Source organism: Serinus canaria, chromosome 12 (assembly GCF_022539315.1).
Source record: "Serinus canaria isolate serCan28SL12 chromosome 12, serCan2020, whole genome shotgun sequence".
Classification (NCBI taxonomy): domain Eukaryota; kingdom Metazoa; phylum Chordata; class Aves; order Passeriformes; family Fringillidae; genus Serinus; species Serinus canaria.
In genome coordinates, this window is record NC_066326.1 from 18,266,814 (window position 1) to 18,286,163 (window position 19,350).

The window sequence follows — 19,350 nt, forward strand, 5'->3', positions numbered from 1 at the left end:
AAACATGCTGATCAGGAAAGATACATTTTATTTCCTTTTTTTTTTACCATTAACATTGACAGCCTCACAAGGAAAAGGAAACCTTACCTGAGTTTATTTCTATTAAGGAAAATTTCCCAAATCAGCAAAACCACCTGAGTCAGTGTGAAAAATATTCTATTTATAAAAGATCCTCCCAGTTTACTGCACCAGACATGGATAGTGCCAGCAATGCCCATTCCTTCATGGCATGATTAATGCAATGAGTCATGAAAAACTCCAATTCTCTTTAGTTTAGCTCATTTAAAGGGAGTTCAGGTTTCATCTTTGTGGGCAGGACTTCGAGGGAACAAAAAAGACAATCAACCAATCTGTGCTTTTGTTCATAATACTCCCAATTTTCAAGTGTTTTGATGGAATCTGCTGCCAAACAACAATTATTGCATAAGTCTGCCCAAAGAGATCCATGGAATTCTGATTTTCCTTCCAACTCTGGCCCTTGTGACAATGCCCATGGACTGGGCACTTTCCATCTCAGCCTCACGAGAGGAACACACAATTTCATTATTATTAAATATCCTTATTTATGAATATTATTAAAAAGCCTTATTAAAGGATGTGACAGCTGCCAAGCTGCTCTTTTCCCTCTCCCACACTGTGGCAGTTTTTGGGATTCAAGATGCCCCAGGGAGCATCCTCAGAGGAATTCCAAGGATGAACCTGTCAGGGCAGGAATGTCAGAGGGCAGTTTCATATCTACAGAAATCTCCATGGATTCTCCAGTTCTGGAATTCCCTGCAAGAACTAAATTTGGGATATTGATCATTTTGAGACTCTGAGGGTACTTTGGGAAGTAAAGTTACCACCACATAGAAAAGGAGTCACTTTGGGTTTTGTACAATCAATCATTTTTACTTAGGATTCTTCAAAATAGACAGGAAAATTCATCTCATTATTTACAGAGTATAATTCCTTTGCCCTATTGCCAACAAACCTCCCATTAAAAAAGTTCCTATTTCATGAAGAAAATTGGGCATGTAAATCATCAGCACAGACTTCTTAAATACACTGTAATCTCCTCAAGTATGCAAAGTCACATCTGCAAAACATTTAGAGAAAAAAGTACCATTTATTTACCCATACACAGTATGTACAGACTCAGGAGGGCTTCTTTAACTCTCCCTTGGCCATCTTATATAATTTCTTCAAACTGTAGGTCACAGATTTCTTTGCCCCTAAAAAAGAAGAGAAAAAAAAACAACATTTAGCAAGGCTGACTCAGAAGGATTTCCCTGGGGGAATAACAGCCTAATCCAGCAGGCAGACATGCAAATAACCTTCCTGTCACAGGCAGAGCACAGTAAATAATGCCACTAAAAATACTTTAAATGCCATCAAAGCAGAGCAAACAGAGCAGAATTCTGGTCAATTCCACGCCATGGCATACAAAGGCAGACATCTCCATTTTCAGAGGTCCAGCAGCAGTTGTTGCCTCCAAGCATTTATGAGTTTTAGATACGATGGGACTGAGGATGACTCCCACAAAATTTGTAAAATGTATCCTTGGAGTTAATTCCTGAAGTTCTAGCAGGGATGAGCATCTCTTACAGACCTGGAGTAAAAAACTCACAGCCTATTGCTGGGTTTAGTCACAGAGTATTTATAAATTTTAAAACAAATCACTGTTAGCCTTGGCATTTCAGGGAGGTTCTGAGATCCCAGCCAGTGCAGCTACTTGCTTTTCCTTTTTTGTTTAAAAAAATCATCCCAAACCAAACAAATAAACCCAAAACAACACACAGAGTTACAAATTCAGAACTGAAAAGGCAACTCTTTAGTGCTGCACAAAAAGCTCCCATCTTGACACGTGCACAGATTAAAGGTGTAGTAAATTATATTTACTACAATCTTTCCTGTTTATTTAATTGAACACCTGACAAGACTGAGTAAAAATACACAAGGAATTTAGCCAAAGTCACACAACATCACAGCCCAGAACACAAGGAAAGATTTGCAACAAACAAGGAAGCACAACCCAAGTTTAGCCATGTGCTGCACTGGATTTCTTTAATTTTTGGGGGGTCAAGTGGGAGGGGCACAATAATACCTGATTTGGAAAGACCTCAAAAAAACAAGGAAAGTGAAAGAAATAAATCAATTAAAGATATAATATTTTAAGTGAAAGATGCATTCAAATTCAAGTTGCAAGAAGACAAATTAGTTGGCAGCAGGAAGGAAAGGTGCACACTCATTTCTGAAGGAATGTGGCAGAGTAAGAAGCCTTTGATAACAAACAGACTGCAGAGAATCAGTTCTGCACTTCTCATGTCTCCAAATTTCAATAATAATTTCAATTTCTGCAATTTCAATAAACTCAGCTTCACCTTGGGTAGGAAAACATCCATCCATGTATTTTGAACTGACAAACCTATCTGTATCAGATATGTAGGCCCCAACTTTTCCATATTTACTAGGTTTTTGCAAAAGCAAGCACACTAATGAAGTCATGACAGGCTTTTCTTTGCAGCATCTCAAATCACAAATAAACAACCACGTAAATCCTCAAGTGCCTGACAAATCTGCATGGAGACTGCACACAGAGCAACAATGCCTGCAGCAGCACAAAGCCAGGCTGAGCTCTGGCACTGCACAAATGGTAAAAAAAGTTAAAATTGTGTAAGTGTGGCTCTGGAAATGCCCAAGCTGCAGGATGCAGCCCCTCTGAGAGAGGAACTGCTGCTCTGCCATCCCAGTGAATTCCAGTGCTTCTGGAAGTCCAGGGCAGCATGTGGCAGATCCACTGCAGCACAGCTGCTGCAGGACTGCAGGGAACAGTGCAGGCACTGCAGGGACATTGCTGCTCCAGCCTGCAGGGAACGGTGCAGGCACTGAAGGGACATTGCTGCTCTCAGCCTGCAGGGAACGGTGCAGGCACTGCAGGGACATTGCTGCTCCAGCCTGCAGGGAACGGTGCAGGCACTGCAGGGAACGGTGCAGGCACTGCAGGGACACTGCTGCCCCAGCCTGCAGGGAACGGTGCAGGCACTGCAGGGACATTGCTGCTCCAGCCTGCAGGGAACGGTGCAGGCACTGCAGGGACCGGTGCAGGCACTGCAGGGACACTGCTGCCCTCAGCCTGCAGGGAGATAGATTCCTGCTCTCAGCTGCAGGGACACAAACTGCTGCTCTGGCCTGCCCACCCGCTCAGCAGCACATCCTTCCCATCCCTCTGAGCTCCACCCAGGGCTCGGAAGGAGCTGCTGCCCAGCACAGGTTTGTCCATCCAGCTCAGCTGCTCCCCAAAGCAGCCCTCGGGCTGATGAATCACAGCTGCAGGAAGAGTTAATGGCTGTAATTACGGCTGTCTCTCAGAATCTGAAGCACTTGGACCACATGAAAATGTCTTTTACTTCAGCTCTGAAGCTGTGATTCGGTGGTTCCACCTCCCTTTTAGATTTTTCCACTGCAGAACACAGAACAAAGCCCTGATGCACATGGGAGCGAGCCCACAGCGTTTGTGTAAACACAACTGTGTCTGGTTTCACTTAACGAGCCACGCTGAGCTCTTTGCAAGGGCTGGTGCTCTAAGGCTGGGTTTGCCTGGGACTCCCCCCAAAAAGTGCTGGTGCTCTAAGGCAGGGCTTGCCTGGGACTCCCCCCAAAAAGTGCTGGTGCTCTAAAGCAGGGCTTGCCTGGGAGTCCCCCAAAAAGTGCTGGTGCTCTAAGGCAGGGTTTGCCTGGGAGTCCCCCAAAAAGTGCTGGTGCTCTAAGGCAGGCCTTGCCTGGGAGTCCCCCAAAAAGTGCTGGTGCTCTAAGGCAGGGTTTGCCTGGGAGTCCCCCAGAGTGTCCTGCTAGGTTTGCCTGGCTGCAGTGTCCTGTATTGCCTTTGGATGGATGTACTGCTGGGCAGCTGTCACGTGGAGCAAATAATTTTATATTTGTAGTGTGGCATGCACAGATATATGCACATTTACAGATATTTACAGTGAAGCCAGCAGTTATCTGCTCAGACAGCTGATGAAGAGAGTAGTTATCACAAAACCTGAATGTTTGATATTTAAACCTGCTCCTTAAAAAAAAAATCCTTGAAAACAAATGCTATTCAGCACATTTGTCCTAACTTAAAAGTATCTTGAACAAATGAAACTTGCTCCTTTAAAAAAAAAAATCCTTGAACCCTTAAAAATAAATGCTATTCAGAACATTTGTGCTAACTTTAAAGTATCTTGGACAAATGCTTCAATTGAGGATTTATGCTGTAAGACTGTATTTATAGAAAAATTTTCAAAGCTTGCAGCATTCCTTGAGTGAAATATAAAGAAGAAAGAAGCTAAAGAAGTATCAACATCTCCTTCAGAGGAGCTAAATATAAGAGTTGCAGAGTGAGTTCCCAAAGCCCAGGCAGGCTCTGGCTATGTGGGAAAACAAATCAAAGCCTGGTGCCATCTCTAATGGGAAACAGAGAGGCAACCTCACCACAGCCTCAAAGAAATACACAGGCACATTTTCAAAAACTAAATCGGGCATTTAACAACAAACAAAAACACAGAGCTGGGGCTCCACTTGAAAACCACACTGGCAGAGAAAGATGAGAAAAGTTCTCTTAAATGGCTTGAAATTCCTTCTTGTGCTCCTTGCCAGTAGAGTTCATACCCAGCATGGCATCTGAGCACAGCTATTGCTGACTGACCACTGAATTTAGAATTGCTGGACATTGCACTGTGGCCCAGAGCAGGCAGCTCACCTTTGCTGCTGTTCTCAAGATAAAATAATCAGCTAAAGAAACCAGACTGTGTCCCCTAAAACACTTCAAAAAGAGTTATGGCCAGCTAATAAACATTCTTTTGCAAGCAAAGTACTAGTACAGTTATTAGGAACAGCAATTAAAAGTCAAAGCTCAATGGAGCCACAGATTTCATGATTCTCTTTCACAATTCTTTTATTTTAAGCTACTATTCCTGACATAAGCACTACAGTAGGTCAGAGCCTTATATTTTTCCTAAAGTCTTTACTAGAAAGTGTGAAAAGAGGTCTTAGGGGAACAGAATATTAGACAAGATTTGGAAAAAGAATAAAGAAAGAAATGCAGCATCCTCAGGGACTGAATTTAAAGCTCCACACTTTCCTGTAAAACACATTCCTTGCCTGAGTCAAGCAAATATTTCCATGCAGGAGCCACATTCCTGTTTTCTCTGTGTAAATTCTGGATCCTATGAACATGGAGAGTCCCCAGAGCTGGCACAGCCAGGAATGCTGCCCCAGTGATCCATTTGAAATTAAGAAACCTTGACTGGGAGAAAATCTTCTTTGGGAGATGCTGACAGATTTAATATAAACTCAGTCATGTGTGTTAGGAGAGAAATATTTAAAAAAATTAAAAATGGCAAAAGGTTTTGGCTAATTGACTCAAAAGCCATGGACATCCATCCCTCCTCAGTTCCAGGGCAGATCACACAAACATCACACCTCAAAAATACTGAGGGGACACCCCTGAGCAGTGAAATTTCACTCCTGAATTCTGTCACTAATGGTTTTCACCAGATTCTGGCAGACAAGTGTAAGTACATTTAAAAAAAAAAAAACTCCCCCCAAAAAACTAAATAATGAAAAAAAGTAAGAAAAATCCACCCCCCAAAGCCTCCTTGCTTAAATTTGGCTTGTGCTGGAGGCAAAGGCCCAAAACTGCTTTTGCTCTACCTAAACCAAATCACAAAAATATGTTTTCACCACAAAAACCACTAGTAGAAAATAGTTTTTAAATTCAGCTCTACATAACTGATTAGAAGGAAACTACGGTTTGTTTGAAAGAGAAAAAAGCCACTATATACAAAGCAAAAAGCAGTTAAAATCAAGGGAAATAAAGACATTTCCCAAATAACTGATTTCAGGTGCACAAAGCAGAATGATAAAAGACGATAATAAAATGATGATAAAAATGATAATAAAATGATGATAAAATGAAGATAAAAATGCCAAGTGTTACTCAAAGATCCATGAGGACTCCCCAAGGTGTCAGTGACTGACTGCATGACACACAAGAGGAGCTAAAGAGCCTCAGAGGTGATTTATAACCCCCCAGTTTAACCATTTCTGTTCTACTCCTGCACTTACCCAGCTCTGCCCCATGGGACACCTTGAATTCAAGGGAATGATTTGAATTCAACAGGAATAACAGTGGTTTTAACCCCTCCCTTCCAATTCTTTTGCTTCACAAAACCTCTGCACAGCTCCAGAAACAGAGAAAATAAAAGCTGATGCTGTTGTTTGGTTTGTTGATTTAAGAGTCACACAGACTCCAGTCCCCTTCAGCATTTGATAATTTTGCAAGAAAGCCTCTGCTTTAAATGTAGCTTTTAATTTCCAGGGACTTTTAGTGAAACACACAAAAAGTTTATTCTTTAAACTCCTGTAACAAGACAATGTTGGGGCCCTGTCATTTTTGCTGTGTGAAATGAGCAGGCCCCCACTGACAGAAACCCCACACACTCTTACCAGCTGTCAGGATGGTTTTAGCACTCTGCACTATACTGGAGGATCTCACAATTGCTGAAATGCCTGCAGAGGGAAAAGCACACAGATGTTACCCATCCAGCACTTGTGGGGGGATTCTTCTCCCCTCCACCATGCACAAGTTAAATATTGTTCCAGTTATTATTTCCAGCCTGAAAGTAAAACATACTCTGAGAAAATTTGGCTTTGCTCTGCTTTTTCATACTAATTAAAAGTATTCTCTAAGCTATTTTAGTTTATTTTACATGTAACATACAGAAAAAAACCCCAATCAGTATTAAAACAGACAGCAAGCAGTAGGAATTGATCAAATCCATTTATTCAGTGTTCCCATTAGCTCTCTACTAAGATGATTAACCACAAAGGATCCAGAGTTGTTTCATCTAAGTGCTGGTAAATTAACATTCTAGAGCAGAACAAATGACACTCCCTGCTTACTTCTACATGAAATTGGGATTTGGCACTTCTGTGATCAAGCAGAGACCCCTCTATTGTGCAGCTCTTCCCTGGCTTCTCTAAATGACAGCTTCTGGAGAACAGGCTTGTTCACCACTCTGCACTGGGACACTTTCAGCTGTCATTGTCCAGGGGTTCTTAACAGAACAGTTCAAAAAATATTAATTTTTTTTTCAGAACTTTGAAGCTTTATTTGTTCTAACACATATAAAAGCATACTGATATGCACAAAACTACTCACATCACTACAAAATTGTAAGAAATGTAGAGCTGCAGCAGTCTCAGAGCTAATCTTCCAACCTGACACATTCTGCAGTGACCCACAGCATACAAACTCAAATATTTTAAAATCCTGCTTCCATCCTGAAGAACAAAGCTTAAGCACAATCCACGTGGAAGTAAGGAAACAATATTCTACTGTAAAATCATTTGAGGGGTAGGAACAGGGAAGGGAAAGGAACAAATTGTGTTGATGCAGCAGAGTATCTTGGGACAATGCAATTCAACTTGAGTAATCAGCTCTGTCTTGTAGGACTCCCAAATGGCTTGGCCTGGCCTTTACCCAGACTGATAAATTTGGAAAATGCTTTGGTTACAAAAGTGAAAGAACATCCTGATGTGTTCTCCAAAGAGTTTAAACTGCAGGGCTGAGAAGATGTGTCCAGTCTGCTGCTGCACTGCTGCTCCCTGTGCAACCACAGCCACAGAAATACAAGCACTGCACCATTAGAGCTCTGTGTGCAGCTCAAACACTGCTCCTTGCTCCAGCTTTTAGCCCTTTGCTGCTCCAGCCCAGCCCAAGAAAGAAGCTGAACAGCTCCATGTCCAGGTGCAGCTCATCCCAGACTGTCCATGGAGAACTGCAGCACCCAGGAGCTTTATTTCCCCCACAGAAATCAGGCTGAGAGCTCCCTCAGCTCCCTGCTTAGTGTCTAGTGGCTCCCAGGTTTCTTGGGAATTTTTCCTGTGCTCAGGGAGCTTGCAAAATTTCCTGCCTGGAACAGAAAATGTGCCAGGTTCTTCAAATGCATGAAGGACCCCAAGTACTAAACTTTTTCCTTTTCCTGCAGTGTAACAGAACATTGGTGTCTGCAGCATCAGCTTTAACTTGCTCATATGACATAATGGTGCCTCAGAGCAGTTGTGCTGATGAGAAGCACCTCAGCCTTTTCCCCCGAGCTGGAGCTCTCTGCCAGGGCTCACATGTCTGGGCTAACCATGCTGACTGCCAAGGGAAATGTCAGCAAGGCAGAAAATTACCTCAGCCTCACAATCTCTGACTGGCAGGATATAAAGCTCAGTATTTTGATGAAGTTTTGCCTGAAAATGGAAGCAGTGGAGTTAGGTGATCTAAGCAGGCCACACTATTATTCCTTACATTCTGCTTCTTTTAGGATCCAAACCAAAACACATCTTTCTGCACCACTAGGAATGCTACTGATAATATTTCAGATAACCTGTCTGCAATCAAATCCAAACTGAGGCTTTCAGGAATGTATTTCATTATTATCTCCTGGACTTTTTCACCCTTCTCTTTAACCCACCTGAAATAGGAGAACATATACAACAGACTTGTGCATCTATCATGGCTTCAAGGAGATTACAGACACTGGTCCAGACCTACCTTGATGCACTAGATATCCACAGTCAGGGTCATGGGCAACTTGCAGTAAAATTTCTTCCACATCTCTGTTCTTTCCAGGAGGGTTTACCAGAGCAGTTATCTTTTGCTGCAGAGTCTTTGGCAAAGCCATAAGTTGTGTAAACTGACCTTCTGGACTTTTATCAATCTGAATGTTATAAAAGTAAGACATTAAAAACATTTGGTTCTCCCTTTTTTTTTTTTTTTTTAAGAAGTCAGAAGATTGACCTCTGATAAATCTCACAGAACCTGATCCATTTCACTAGAAAAGGTCCTTGACAATGCTAATAAAAACTTCCCCAGAACAAGGAAATGCAGCATCTCAGTTTTCAACTTGAAGAATGAGTCACTGCAAGGGTTTTTATTCAAAGGAAGACACACATGATCTTGCTGTGTCTGCAAGTAAATGTTCACTGAAACTGTATCATTTTTGTTGTATCCAATTTCCTCTGGAAATATAAGTACAGGACAATAAAAAAAAGCTCCCCAAAGACCCCTCAGCTGACTTTCTTCTGCTTGAATATAATCAAGCTGCAGACACACACACACACACACTTCAAGTTTAGCTCAAAAACCATTTTCTCTGCTTTAAACTCCACATCTGGTTTGTATAATTTGAGGAAAACATTCATCCCACATTTTGCAATCTAAATCAGAAATCCAAGGAGCCTTTTTTGAATACAATGATACCAACGTGCAGGCCTGGACAGATTTCTCCAAAACGCAACGCACGGTGGGGCAGAGCTCTCCAAAAGAGGAGGAAAATCTGAAGAGCTCCATTCCTCCCACACAAGGTTTTAGCCACTTCATGGAGACATCAGACAGGAGTCTGATTGCCCTCTCCACTCCCTTTTGTCAGTGTGGAGAAAATGATCTCCAGATGAGTCAGCCACAACTGCAGAGGCAGCGAGAGCAGAGCGAGCAGCTCTGAGCTGTGTGTGGGAGGAATCTGTGCCTCGACCAGAGCTCGGGGCTGGGCTCTGCCTCCCCTGCTTCTCAGGGACCCCCTGAAGAAGGAATTCTCTCTGTAGCTCTGCATCTCCTGGAGAAGGGGCTCCATTCTGTTAACTGCACCCCCAGCAGCACTCAGCCACCTCAGGCTGGGCAGTGACTGCCAATAAGCACAGGAAGGGGTGAGCAATAAAGTATTAAACACTTGGTTGATTAAATGCCCTCATTTTGCTGTTGATTTGAAGCAGTCTTGATGACTGTTATGGGATTGTGGAGAGATTTATTATCCAGCAATAAATTTGCAGTATGCTACCAGGATTTGTTTAAAGGAATTTTTTCTTGAAGGAAGCATTAGTAATTCTTTCCCAAATTCATTTAAATATTGCTTGCACCAAACTGCTCACAAGCAATAAGAAAACATGGAGACAGCTGCAGGATAATACAGGTTTGCCTGTATTTTACCCCAAAGCATTGCAGTGAAACTGTTCACTGTACTCAAGCCTGCAGTTAAATGAATTTCTAACAAAGACACATCCTAAAAGGTGGCATTTGGGAGACAATTACCAAGGCTTGAGAACAAAGAGATGCCCACATCCATGATACAAGTGGTGCTATTTGTGACTTCACCATGAAGTTTGTATCACACTTGAATATCACAAAAGGGAAAATTGCTACTGACTGTGGCATCTCTCCCCTAACTGCATTGTTACACAAGAAAAATGGAATTCAAGATATTGATCACTTTGGATTTCTCAAAAAGCTAAGGAAAAACGGTTTTGTATGGGTATAAATGCCAGAATTTCACTTGGGCTTAGTCAGGTGATCTTCATAGCTGGAACTTGAGGAGGTTTTTTGTGAGATGCAGTTTTTGATTGCAGCACCTCTGAGTTACAGCCTCATCCCTCTAACACAAACCATCTGTTTATTCCTCACTTCCTAGCCTGTCATTTCCATGTGGAAGCCATTAGAACACACATTTTACAGTGATCTGCTCTGGTTCCCTTGCTGGGGTCTATTCTCTGCTCACACTCAGAGAAAATGAGCAGTAGCTCCTCCATATGAACAACCTGGCATTTAAGGCAAGTCTGCTGGTTGCAGAATGAACCAAACAACAGAAACACAACAAACAGCAAGCACAGAGCCTACAACTGCTCTCCTGGTGCATGGCATAATTCCTGCCTTCTGTCAGTGATGAAGCACTGGCTCGTTTGAAAGCTGTTTGAAGGAGAACACTTGCCTCGAGCCTTCCCAGCTGGTGCTTGTACACCACTTGAGGGCAGTCCTGGAGTATGGTACTGTACAGCTTCTGGAAATGGGCAATGTTGGGCTTCACTATGTTCTGCACTTTGAATCTGTCTTCCCCTATTATCATTCTGAAATCACCTAGGCAGGAAAAGAGAGAGTTAAGCTATTAGGAAAACCCCAAAAACATGAAGGAGACTATAATAGAAATCAACATAGTAAAGAGCTGTCATCTAAATCTCTGCTCTCCAATATTAAGTATGCCAATATATTCATCTTCTAAGAGTCAAAACAAAACTATTCAAACACCTTCAAGCATAGAAAAAATGTCCTTGAAGGCACATATTGTTATGTGGCCTTTGATACAATGTCATCAGCCTACCAGTCCACATCTTTACATGGAAACAAAATAATTCCAGCTGTCAAGTAACAGTCACAGTCTTTGCAAACATAACCTCAGTCTCAGCAATTACTAAACAAATTGCCCAGTCCTCATACTCTGTATCCACAAGCAAATGGGCTCAAATTTTCCAGTTTCAGAGGTAATAATTTGCATTGTTTCTGCACTCCAAGGGCAGTAGCTGGAGTTCAGCTAACGGCAGTCACAGTGAGATCACTGGATCACTTTTCCTCTTAGCCATGTATTGTGCCAGTAGTTCCAAAAAGCAATTCATTCAATTCCTTTTAACACCACTGTTACTTTACTGGCCTTTACACTTTCTTTTCAGATACATGACTGAGAAGTTTCAAAGAGAATAAATGAAAAGCCACTCAGTCTGTATGAAAGCATTCCACTACCTGTTAGGTACCAGCCTGGCTGCTTGCTGGGTTTCCAGCCAGGAGCTGGATGCTCAGTGTAGCTTGTATCAACAACCACAATTCTGAATCAATTCCTTTTCCCACTTCCCACATTCAGGAGATAAATGTTGTTGAAAGGTGCCAACTTGCTAGCCTTCCTTAGTTTATTTCAGTTTATGCCGAGCCACAAAACAAACACTTCACATATAAATGGTACTGACTCAGTGCTCTCAAAAAATGCAGGAAAAAATCAAAGATAAACATTTTCTAAATTAAAGCATTAACAACTCTTCTCAGCAGTCTCCAAGGAGACTGATTAGAGTAACACATAAAATCAATTTTGTCTACTAGTACAGCCTCTGAAAGACAACGAAATGGCAGCAAAATAAATATCCACAAGCAGCCTTTTCCTTGTACATTCCCAGCTGGGAGCTGTGTTCCTTCAGCTTTGCTCACACAGCACAGCCAGCCTCAGCATTTTACTGATTTTTGTTTAATTGCACTGTTTCAAAGAGTATTTAAAAAGCATCTTGGTCAGTAGTGCCCAGTGAGAATCCAGTGCCAGTGCTGGGCAGGTTTCAGGTGGGGCAGACGGACACTGAATATCCCTGGCTGGCAATCCCACTGTCAGCACCCTCTTCCTGGTGCTTTAAAACAGGCAACAATTCAGGAGAGAACTGCTCTGGGAGAGCAAGTTGCAATCTGAACTGCCCTGAGAAGGGTTACATAAAGCAGTGACACTCCTCAGTACAGCCAAGCTCAGCTTAGACCCCCCTGTGCTTCCTTTAAAAGCCAAAGCTGCATTTCTGTATGAGCCAAGGAAGTGCTCTGTAAAGCACAGCTCCAACCAAGCTCCTTCACAGTAACTCCAGTAAGGATGTCAACATTTAAAAAGCAATGCTGACCTAAATTGTAACAATTACATCTTATATTGAAAAACCATTTGAAGCAGTTTTTTCAATATTTTTCCTTACCAATTTCCCAAAAAAAAATAAGAAACTCAAGAAATACCAACCAGAAGTGTTAAATGTAAATCAAAGAATCACAATCAGGATCTTTAAGTTAACAAAGTAAGAGCCTCAAACACAGCATACTCAAAAAGAGATGACAAGGTATGAGTCACACTATCAGATGACTCAACATTGCACTGAGTGGAAAGAAAAAAATTTTTTTCCCAAGGTTTAGAAACATTCCACCAAAACACAATCCATGCAAACAGGAGAGAACCCCATTATTTCATCACACCCAATCACTCACACTGAGCTGCTCATAAACCAAGCAGGTACAGGCAGCGTTGCTGAGGCAGCTGCACCTATTTCCTGTGAATAAACCCAATTACTGGAGCTGTTACATAACCACCATCCAGAGAGAATTCATGGTGCATGCAACAGTGCAGGCCCAAAGCAAGAAGGGAGATGACTTATCACACATGAGACTCCAACTGTGCTCCAACTCCAGCCCTTCCCAGCCACCTCAGATCCCCCACACTCACCAGAGTAGGAGAGTCCAGCAATCTGCAGGTAAAGCTCCTCTTCAGAGAAGCTCTCTGGCAACATGAGGAAGGCTGCTATCACTGCACTCTTCAGGTTGCTGACAAGGGCAGCTTGCAGCTTGCTGTTCTCATTCTGGGCCAGGATTTTCACCTGGAAAAGCAGAGCCATTTGGAAACAAGACCTCAGCAAAGTGCTACCGAAGCTGGAGCTAGAAATGTTATTTCTTTTTCATGCCAGATTGAGTAAGAAATTAATTTAAGAGTAGATCTTACTATCATGGTACAACAAGTACTAGAGTATCCCCAGCAGGTGAGAGAAAGGAACCTCTTTTTAAGAATTAACACTCTGCTAGAAAAAGCTGTTTTCACACACAGGTTTGGAAGTGCTGTATGCACCAGACATGAGCTAATCTCTGAAGAGCTAGTCACCCTTTCATACTTGTGAATTTAAGATTAATCAGAACAGGAAATATGAATGCATCAACAGAAATACTTCACATGTGATTGTGCAATAAGAAAAAAGACTACACTAAAGAGAATAGAACACCAGACAGAATTAAGTTTTCTTATTCACCTTTACTCCTTTTATTTTTTTACTAGAGGACTCCCCTGTCAAATGCTTAAAGTAATTTCTCAGACAGGGGCTGTCCTAGAAGAAGCAGGGTTTTATTTTTGCACTTGGCATGAGCAGAATGTGAACTCGAGGGGATCTTCACTTACCCATGAGGAACAGACCTCTTGAGTGCCTCTACCTGCCACAAGAAGTGTTTATTTTTAGGAAGCACTGCAACTGTTCAAGACCAACTAGAGAATCCAATCAGCTAGGGTATGGAAATACACTGGAATAAAAAGCAGACCTTTGGTAAGAACTGAAGACAGAAACACTGGCAGATGAAGGGAAGCTGGTTTAGGAGATGGATAACTGTGCAGTTCCAGAAACAACTCCCCTAGGAATCCCTGCTTGGTGAGAGTTTGTCTTTTTCAAGTGTTCTGGTTAAGCAATCCTGTTTTGCTTATAAAAGGCAGCCTTTTAATATCTGCCTACCCTTGTGAACAAAGGCAGTCCTCTTGATTTTTCTCAAATCTCATCAAGCAATTCACTTAGATGTACATTCCTGAATTGTTGCTACAGGGAAATCTAAGGGAAGTCAGAACAGAAAAATCTGTGGTGGCACCCCAAGCATTCACACAGGTGGCTGCAATGCCTTAGGATTGCCATGGAAACACCAGCAAGTCATGGACATGTTAAGGACACCATAGTCAGAGCCTTTTAAAACATGAAACTCAGCAGAGATGCTATTCCTCCTCATGGAAGATACCAGCCTTGCCTTAGAGAAGCAAAAGGAATAACCTCCTCCTTTTCTAAACTCACCCAATACAAAGCAGGATTTTTTGGAAAGAAAATAATGCAGCAGGCTTCAAATCTGAATGCCTGAAACACTGATAGCATTTATGAAGAAATTTTCAATGGTTCAGAGAGCTGCAAATCTCCCAGGAAGTCAGAGTGCAATGGTTATCCCCCTGGTAAAACATGAATGTTGATTCTTGGGTAAATCTGACAGAGCACCACAGCTAAGGAAGGCTTTTTCACAGTACAGAGAATTTATACTCACTGTGCCATGCCACAAATCAAAGCAGCAGCAAATGCACTTCCCCTGAAAACAACTATTCACTGTTGAAGTGCCATCCAGAATTCTCCCTTTAGCTATCTTTCTCAATGGATTAAGTTCCATCCTTTACAAAGATACCAGCTGCTCTAACCTGGATCATGCTGTAATTCACCTCTGGAGATAAAGCCAGCAGTCTGAGACAATCTATTCAAACTTTCACTCCAAGTTTTTTAGCTAAAGCATAACTAACTTCTCTTCCAAGACCTGAAGAGATTTCTCCTTCTATTCTCCCCCTCCCCTTGTAACCAATTTTCCCTTAGCACTGCTGCCATCTGCTGAAAGCACAACGACGCAGGCACAAGGGGGAAAGCAAAGATTATTTTTTATGGTCCAAAGATGGAGGAGAAAAACCAACCATGGTTCATTCAATTATGAACCAGACAGTAACTGCACAGCAAAGCTGCTTTCATCTTGAAAGATTCCCATTCTTTAGCTGTGTTAAATTTTGGCCACCCCTATAATCCGTTCTAAAAGGCAAATAATATGTTTAACATTAAAGGGACTTGGCATTAATAGAGTTATTCAAGATTTACTACAGGCAGAAAACTGTTGTTAATATACTTCCCTTCAGAGGTTCTTTTCCCACAGAACATCATTAGGAACTACATTTCACCTCCTCTCTGAGAGATTATCCCTCTGGGGCTACACCCCTAAATCAGGGCAGATTATTTGAGCACAGATCCCTGACAGATAAAGCTCAAACTCGGATTATTTTCCAGCCCTGTAATTTCCTGCATTTCCAGAGGGAAAACGGAGCAGTTACCGGCTTCTGCAGGCGCCCAGCCACATAGAGAGTCTTCCAGTGAAACAAATCCTCAATCAGGGCATCAGTGCTAATTACTCCATATTTTATCATCTGGAAAAAACAAAGCAAAAGAAAGGCTTTTGAAAACACTTACACCTGCACTGTTTTCCCCACATGGAACTTACTACTTGCTATAACTGTTCTTAATCCTAAGGCACATGTAGCTCCAATAAAGAACTGGAAAATATTTTAATGTTTTAATTAAGACACGAGGTAAAAGAAAAATCTCCCTCCTATTTAAATTCAAACTTCTGCAGGCAGAAAATGGAATGCATAAAGCTAAGATCCTTTCTAGAATCAAAGCTGCAATAAAGTCAGCAGCCAAATACCACAATGGCTGGAGTAATCCACGTTAGCCTTTATATTAAAAAATACAGTAAAAAATTATATTTATTAAGAATATTTTAAAATACTCAAGCAATAGTTTGTCAGAGACTTACATCCTGTTATTGGGAGGTGGGGTGTGTATCAGGGTTTTTTTTCTTTTGTTCTTTGATGTTAAGAAAAAAAAATTGTGATTTTGCAGCTTATTTTATGTAACTGAAGAAAACATGGGACTTTCCACAGTTTGTTACCAATCTGCAGTAGCTGAATTTCCAAAGATTATCACCACAGCAAGGCAGGCAGCTCCAGAATTTCGGGTACCAAAGGACCAGAGGCTGTGATGTGACTGAGTCATTAGAACATAAGAGCAGGGCACGAAGAGCCAAGAACACAACATCATGGCAAACATCACTGGTCCTTCAAATGAAATCCCAAACCTCTTTTAACATCAAACAAATAAGGGTTAAACCTCAAAATCTCATAGAGGGACACGAACAGCAAGACTGACAGTGTTTCCCTCACTCCTCCCTACCAAACACAGAGGTGCAGGAACAGGACAAGAACCACTGACCAGAATTACTGATTACACCCAAGCCTCACAGGTCAGGACATGAGGCACTAAACAACACAAATGGCAGTTCCAGCTCGCTGTTGTAACTTGCATTTTATATCCAACAGCCCACTTTGCGGTTACTACATGGTCAGCTGCTGAAATGAACCACCACCAAAACCTCACCACCACCAAAACTGGCAGACAGAAACCAATAATATAAATCCAGCTCCTGAAATGCTTTAGCTCTAAGTTCCAAACACTGCTCACACTTCTAAGGTGCAAGACAGGCTGCTCTGTTTGCTTTTTAATTAAAATGCTGTTAGTGAAGCAGTTTGAGACATAAATATTGAAGATACCACGAGTTCATCTACAATTACAATCTGCAATATTTGCTTCCTGGAATCTGCTTCAAGCTAATCATTTTAATACTTCACAGACATAAATATTTGACTTAATTCACTCAGACTACTTGCACTTACCCTGCCATTGCATGGCACTAAGGTGTTGTAGTAAATTCCTGCTCCATATCTCTGTATGGTACTTATCTTTTTGGGCCCAAAAAATTTAAGGAAGGAATAATGACTCCTGTTCTTTACCAAGTTTGTCATATGCCAGGTCACAACATCATCAACAGCAAACACGAAGTCCAGCATATTTGTCTGAGGAGAACAAGGGAAGTGGTGGGGTTAAATGTCAAGAAGAACCAATGTTATCATAATAATTTAAAATATACACAGTATCAAGCTTCCAACTGAATATTTTTCAAGGGAGTAAAAAAAAATAAAAATAAAACCCAAACCACAAATATTAATATCAGATACAGTTCAAAGGTTCCAGTGAAGTTGGATGATTATTGTCAGGTATATCAGACAGCCCAAAATTTTCCTGCCCTGGTCAAGACCAAACTCCAACCCTCCAAAGCAGAGGAGCAGGTGTGAGATCTTCACCACCCTAACCCACAGCTCAGTGGAATAGTTTACAGTGCTAACCAACAGAACTTTTTGGACATGAATGGGGGAATGTGGGCAGATAAAGGCACCACCCGAGAGCTGGCAGCAAGGAACTGCATTTCTAGGACATTCCTTTGTAGTGTATTTCTTTGCTTTTCTCAACAAAACCCAAAAAAATAAAAATAAACATTATTTCCAAGCTGCTGGCCCTCAGAAGATGAGGAAGCTCCCCAGACTGCCACTTCATTGCGGCAATATATTTGAAATTCCCTTCACACGGTGCACAGCAGTTGCACGAGATGCAGCAACTCTCAAAAAGCAGAGATAAACAACCTGACACAAACTCGATACACACCGGGCTGACAGGGACCCCGAGCACCCCACAGTGACAGCCCCACGGCCGGGACAGCCCCGGGTTCGGCCCGGACACCCGCCCCTCGCCGTGCCCCGGGGCTCTGGGATCGCTGCCCCTCGCCGTGCCCCGGGGCTTTGGCATCGCTGCCCCTCGCCGTGCCCCGGGGCTTTGGGATCGCTGCCCCTCGCCGTGCCCCGGGGCTTTGGGATCGCTGCCCCTCGCCGTGCCCCGGGGCTTTGGGATCGCTGCCCCTCGCCGCTAACACGCCGCAGGGCCGGAGCGGCTCCGGTGCGCGGAACGCCGCGGGGCCCGAGCGCTCACCTCGCCGTACTCGGCCGAGGCTCCGGCCTGCCGGAACACCCCGGAGCCGTAGGCGAAGGCCAGGCTGAGCTCCTGCGGGAAGTGCGCCAGGACCCGGCGGAACTTCACGGCCGAGCTGGACAGCACGGGCAGCGCCATGGCCCCGAGCCCGCCTGGCCTGGCCCGGCCCGGCGCTCCCGCCCAACGGCGGCGGGAGGAGAGGCCGCGGCGGGGGAGAGGCCGCGCCGCGCTGCGCCCCCTGCAGCCCGGCCTGGGCATGGCGGGCTGGCCGCAACGCCGGGGCTGGGCGGGCCGGGGAGCGCTGACAGGGACCCGCTCCGTGTCTCCTCCGTGCTTAGTGTCTCCTCAGTGCTCAGTGTTCCCTCGGTGCTCAGCGTCCCCTCAGAGCTCAGTGTCCCCTCGATGCTCAGTATCCCCTCAGTGCTCCACTCAGCGTCCCCTCGGTGCTCCACTCAGTGTCCACTCATTGCCCCCTCACTGCTCCTGTCAGCGTCCTCTCACTGTCCCCTCATTGCCCCTTCACTGTCCCCTCAGCGCTCCACTCAGGCTCCCCTCAGCCCTGGCCTCAGGGTTCCCTCATGATCCCTTCAGGCTTCCCTCATGGTCCCCTCAGTGCTCCGCACAGGGTCCCCTCACTGTCCCTTCATGGCCCCTTCAGGCTTCTCTGAAGATCCCCTCACTGTCCCCTCACAGTCCTTTCAGGCTTCCCTTAATGTCCCCTCACTGTCCCCTCGCTATCCCCTCACAGTCCCTTCAGGCTTTCCTGAATGTCCCCTCACTGTCCCCTCACAGTCCCTTCTGGCCTCTTTGAAGGTCTCCTCACAGCCCCTTCAGGCTTCCCTGAATGTCCCCTCACTGTTCCTTCATGGTCCCTTCAGGCTTCCCTGAATGTCCCCTCACTGTTCCTTCATGGTCCCTTCAGGCTTTCCTGAATGTCCCCTCACTGTTCCTTCATGGTCCCTTCAGGCTTTCCTGAATGTCCCCTCACTGTTTCTTCATGGTCCCTTCAGGCTTTCCTGAATGTCCCCTCACTGTTCCTTCATGGTCCCTTCAGGCTTTCCTGAATGTCCCCTCACTGTCCCCTCACAGTCCCTTCAGGCTTCCCTGAGTGTCCCCTCACTGTCCCCTCAGGGTCCCCCCAAGCTGTGCTGTCCCACCAAACCAAGCTCAGTGAGGTGATGCTCAGCATGTGGGCCTAACATTTAGTCTTCTACCCCACCGCTGCTTCATCTCAATTTTTTTAGGTCATCCTTCTTCGATCGTTTTTCCTCCTCTTTATGTTTAATTTATTTTTTTAATTCA

General features: G+C 43.7%; 1 protein-coding gene across 2 annotated transcripts; it reads right to left on the reverse strand.

The window, feature by feature from the left end:
- Positions 1–8: 8 nt before the first annotated feature.
- On the reverse strand, positions 9–18,247 carry TAMM41 (TAM41 mitochondrial translocator assembly and maintenance homolog). Of its 2 annotated transcripts, none has more exons than XM_009090973.4 (8): positions 18,049–18,247; positions 16,902–17,081; positions 15,504–15,596; positions 13,071–13,221; positions 10,776–10,921; positions 8,570–8,735; positions 6,472–6,534; positions 9–1,214 (listed from the first exon to the last, which is right to left on the reverse strand). In XM_009090973.4, the coding sequence occupies exons 1-8, from the start codon at positions 18,184–18,186 to the stop codon at positions 1,138–1,140; spliced, it is 1,014 nt and encodes a 337-aa protein (XP_009089221.2). In that variant the 5' UTR covers positions 18,187–18,247; the 3' UTR covers positions 9–1,137. The 2 variants fall into 2 exon arrangements, with proteins under 2 accessions (XP_009089221.2, XP_050835177.1); XM_050979220.1 differs by lacking the exon at positions 9–1,214 and adding an exon at positions 3,963–4,048.
- Positions 18,248–19,350: the final 1,103 nt, after the last annotated feature.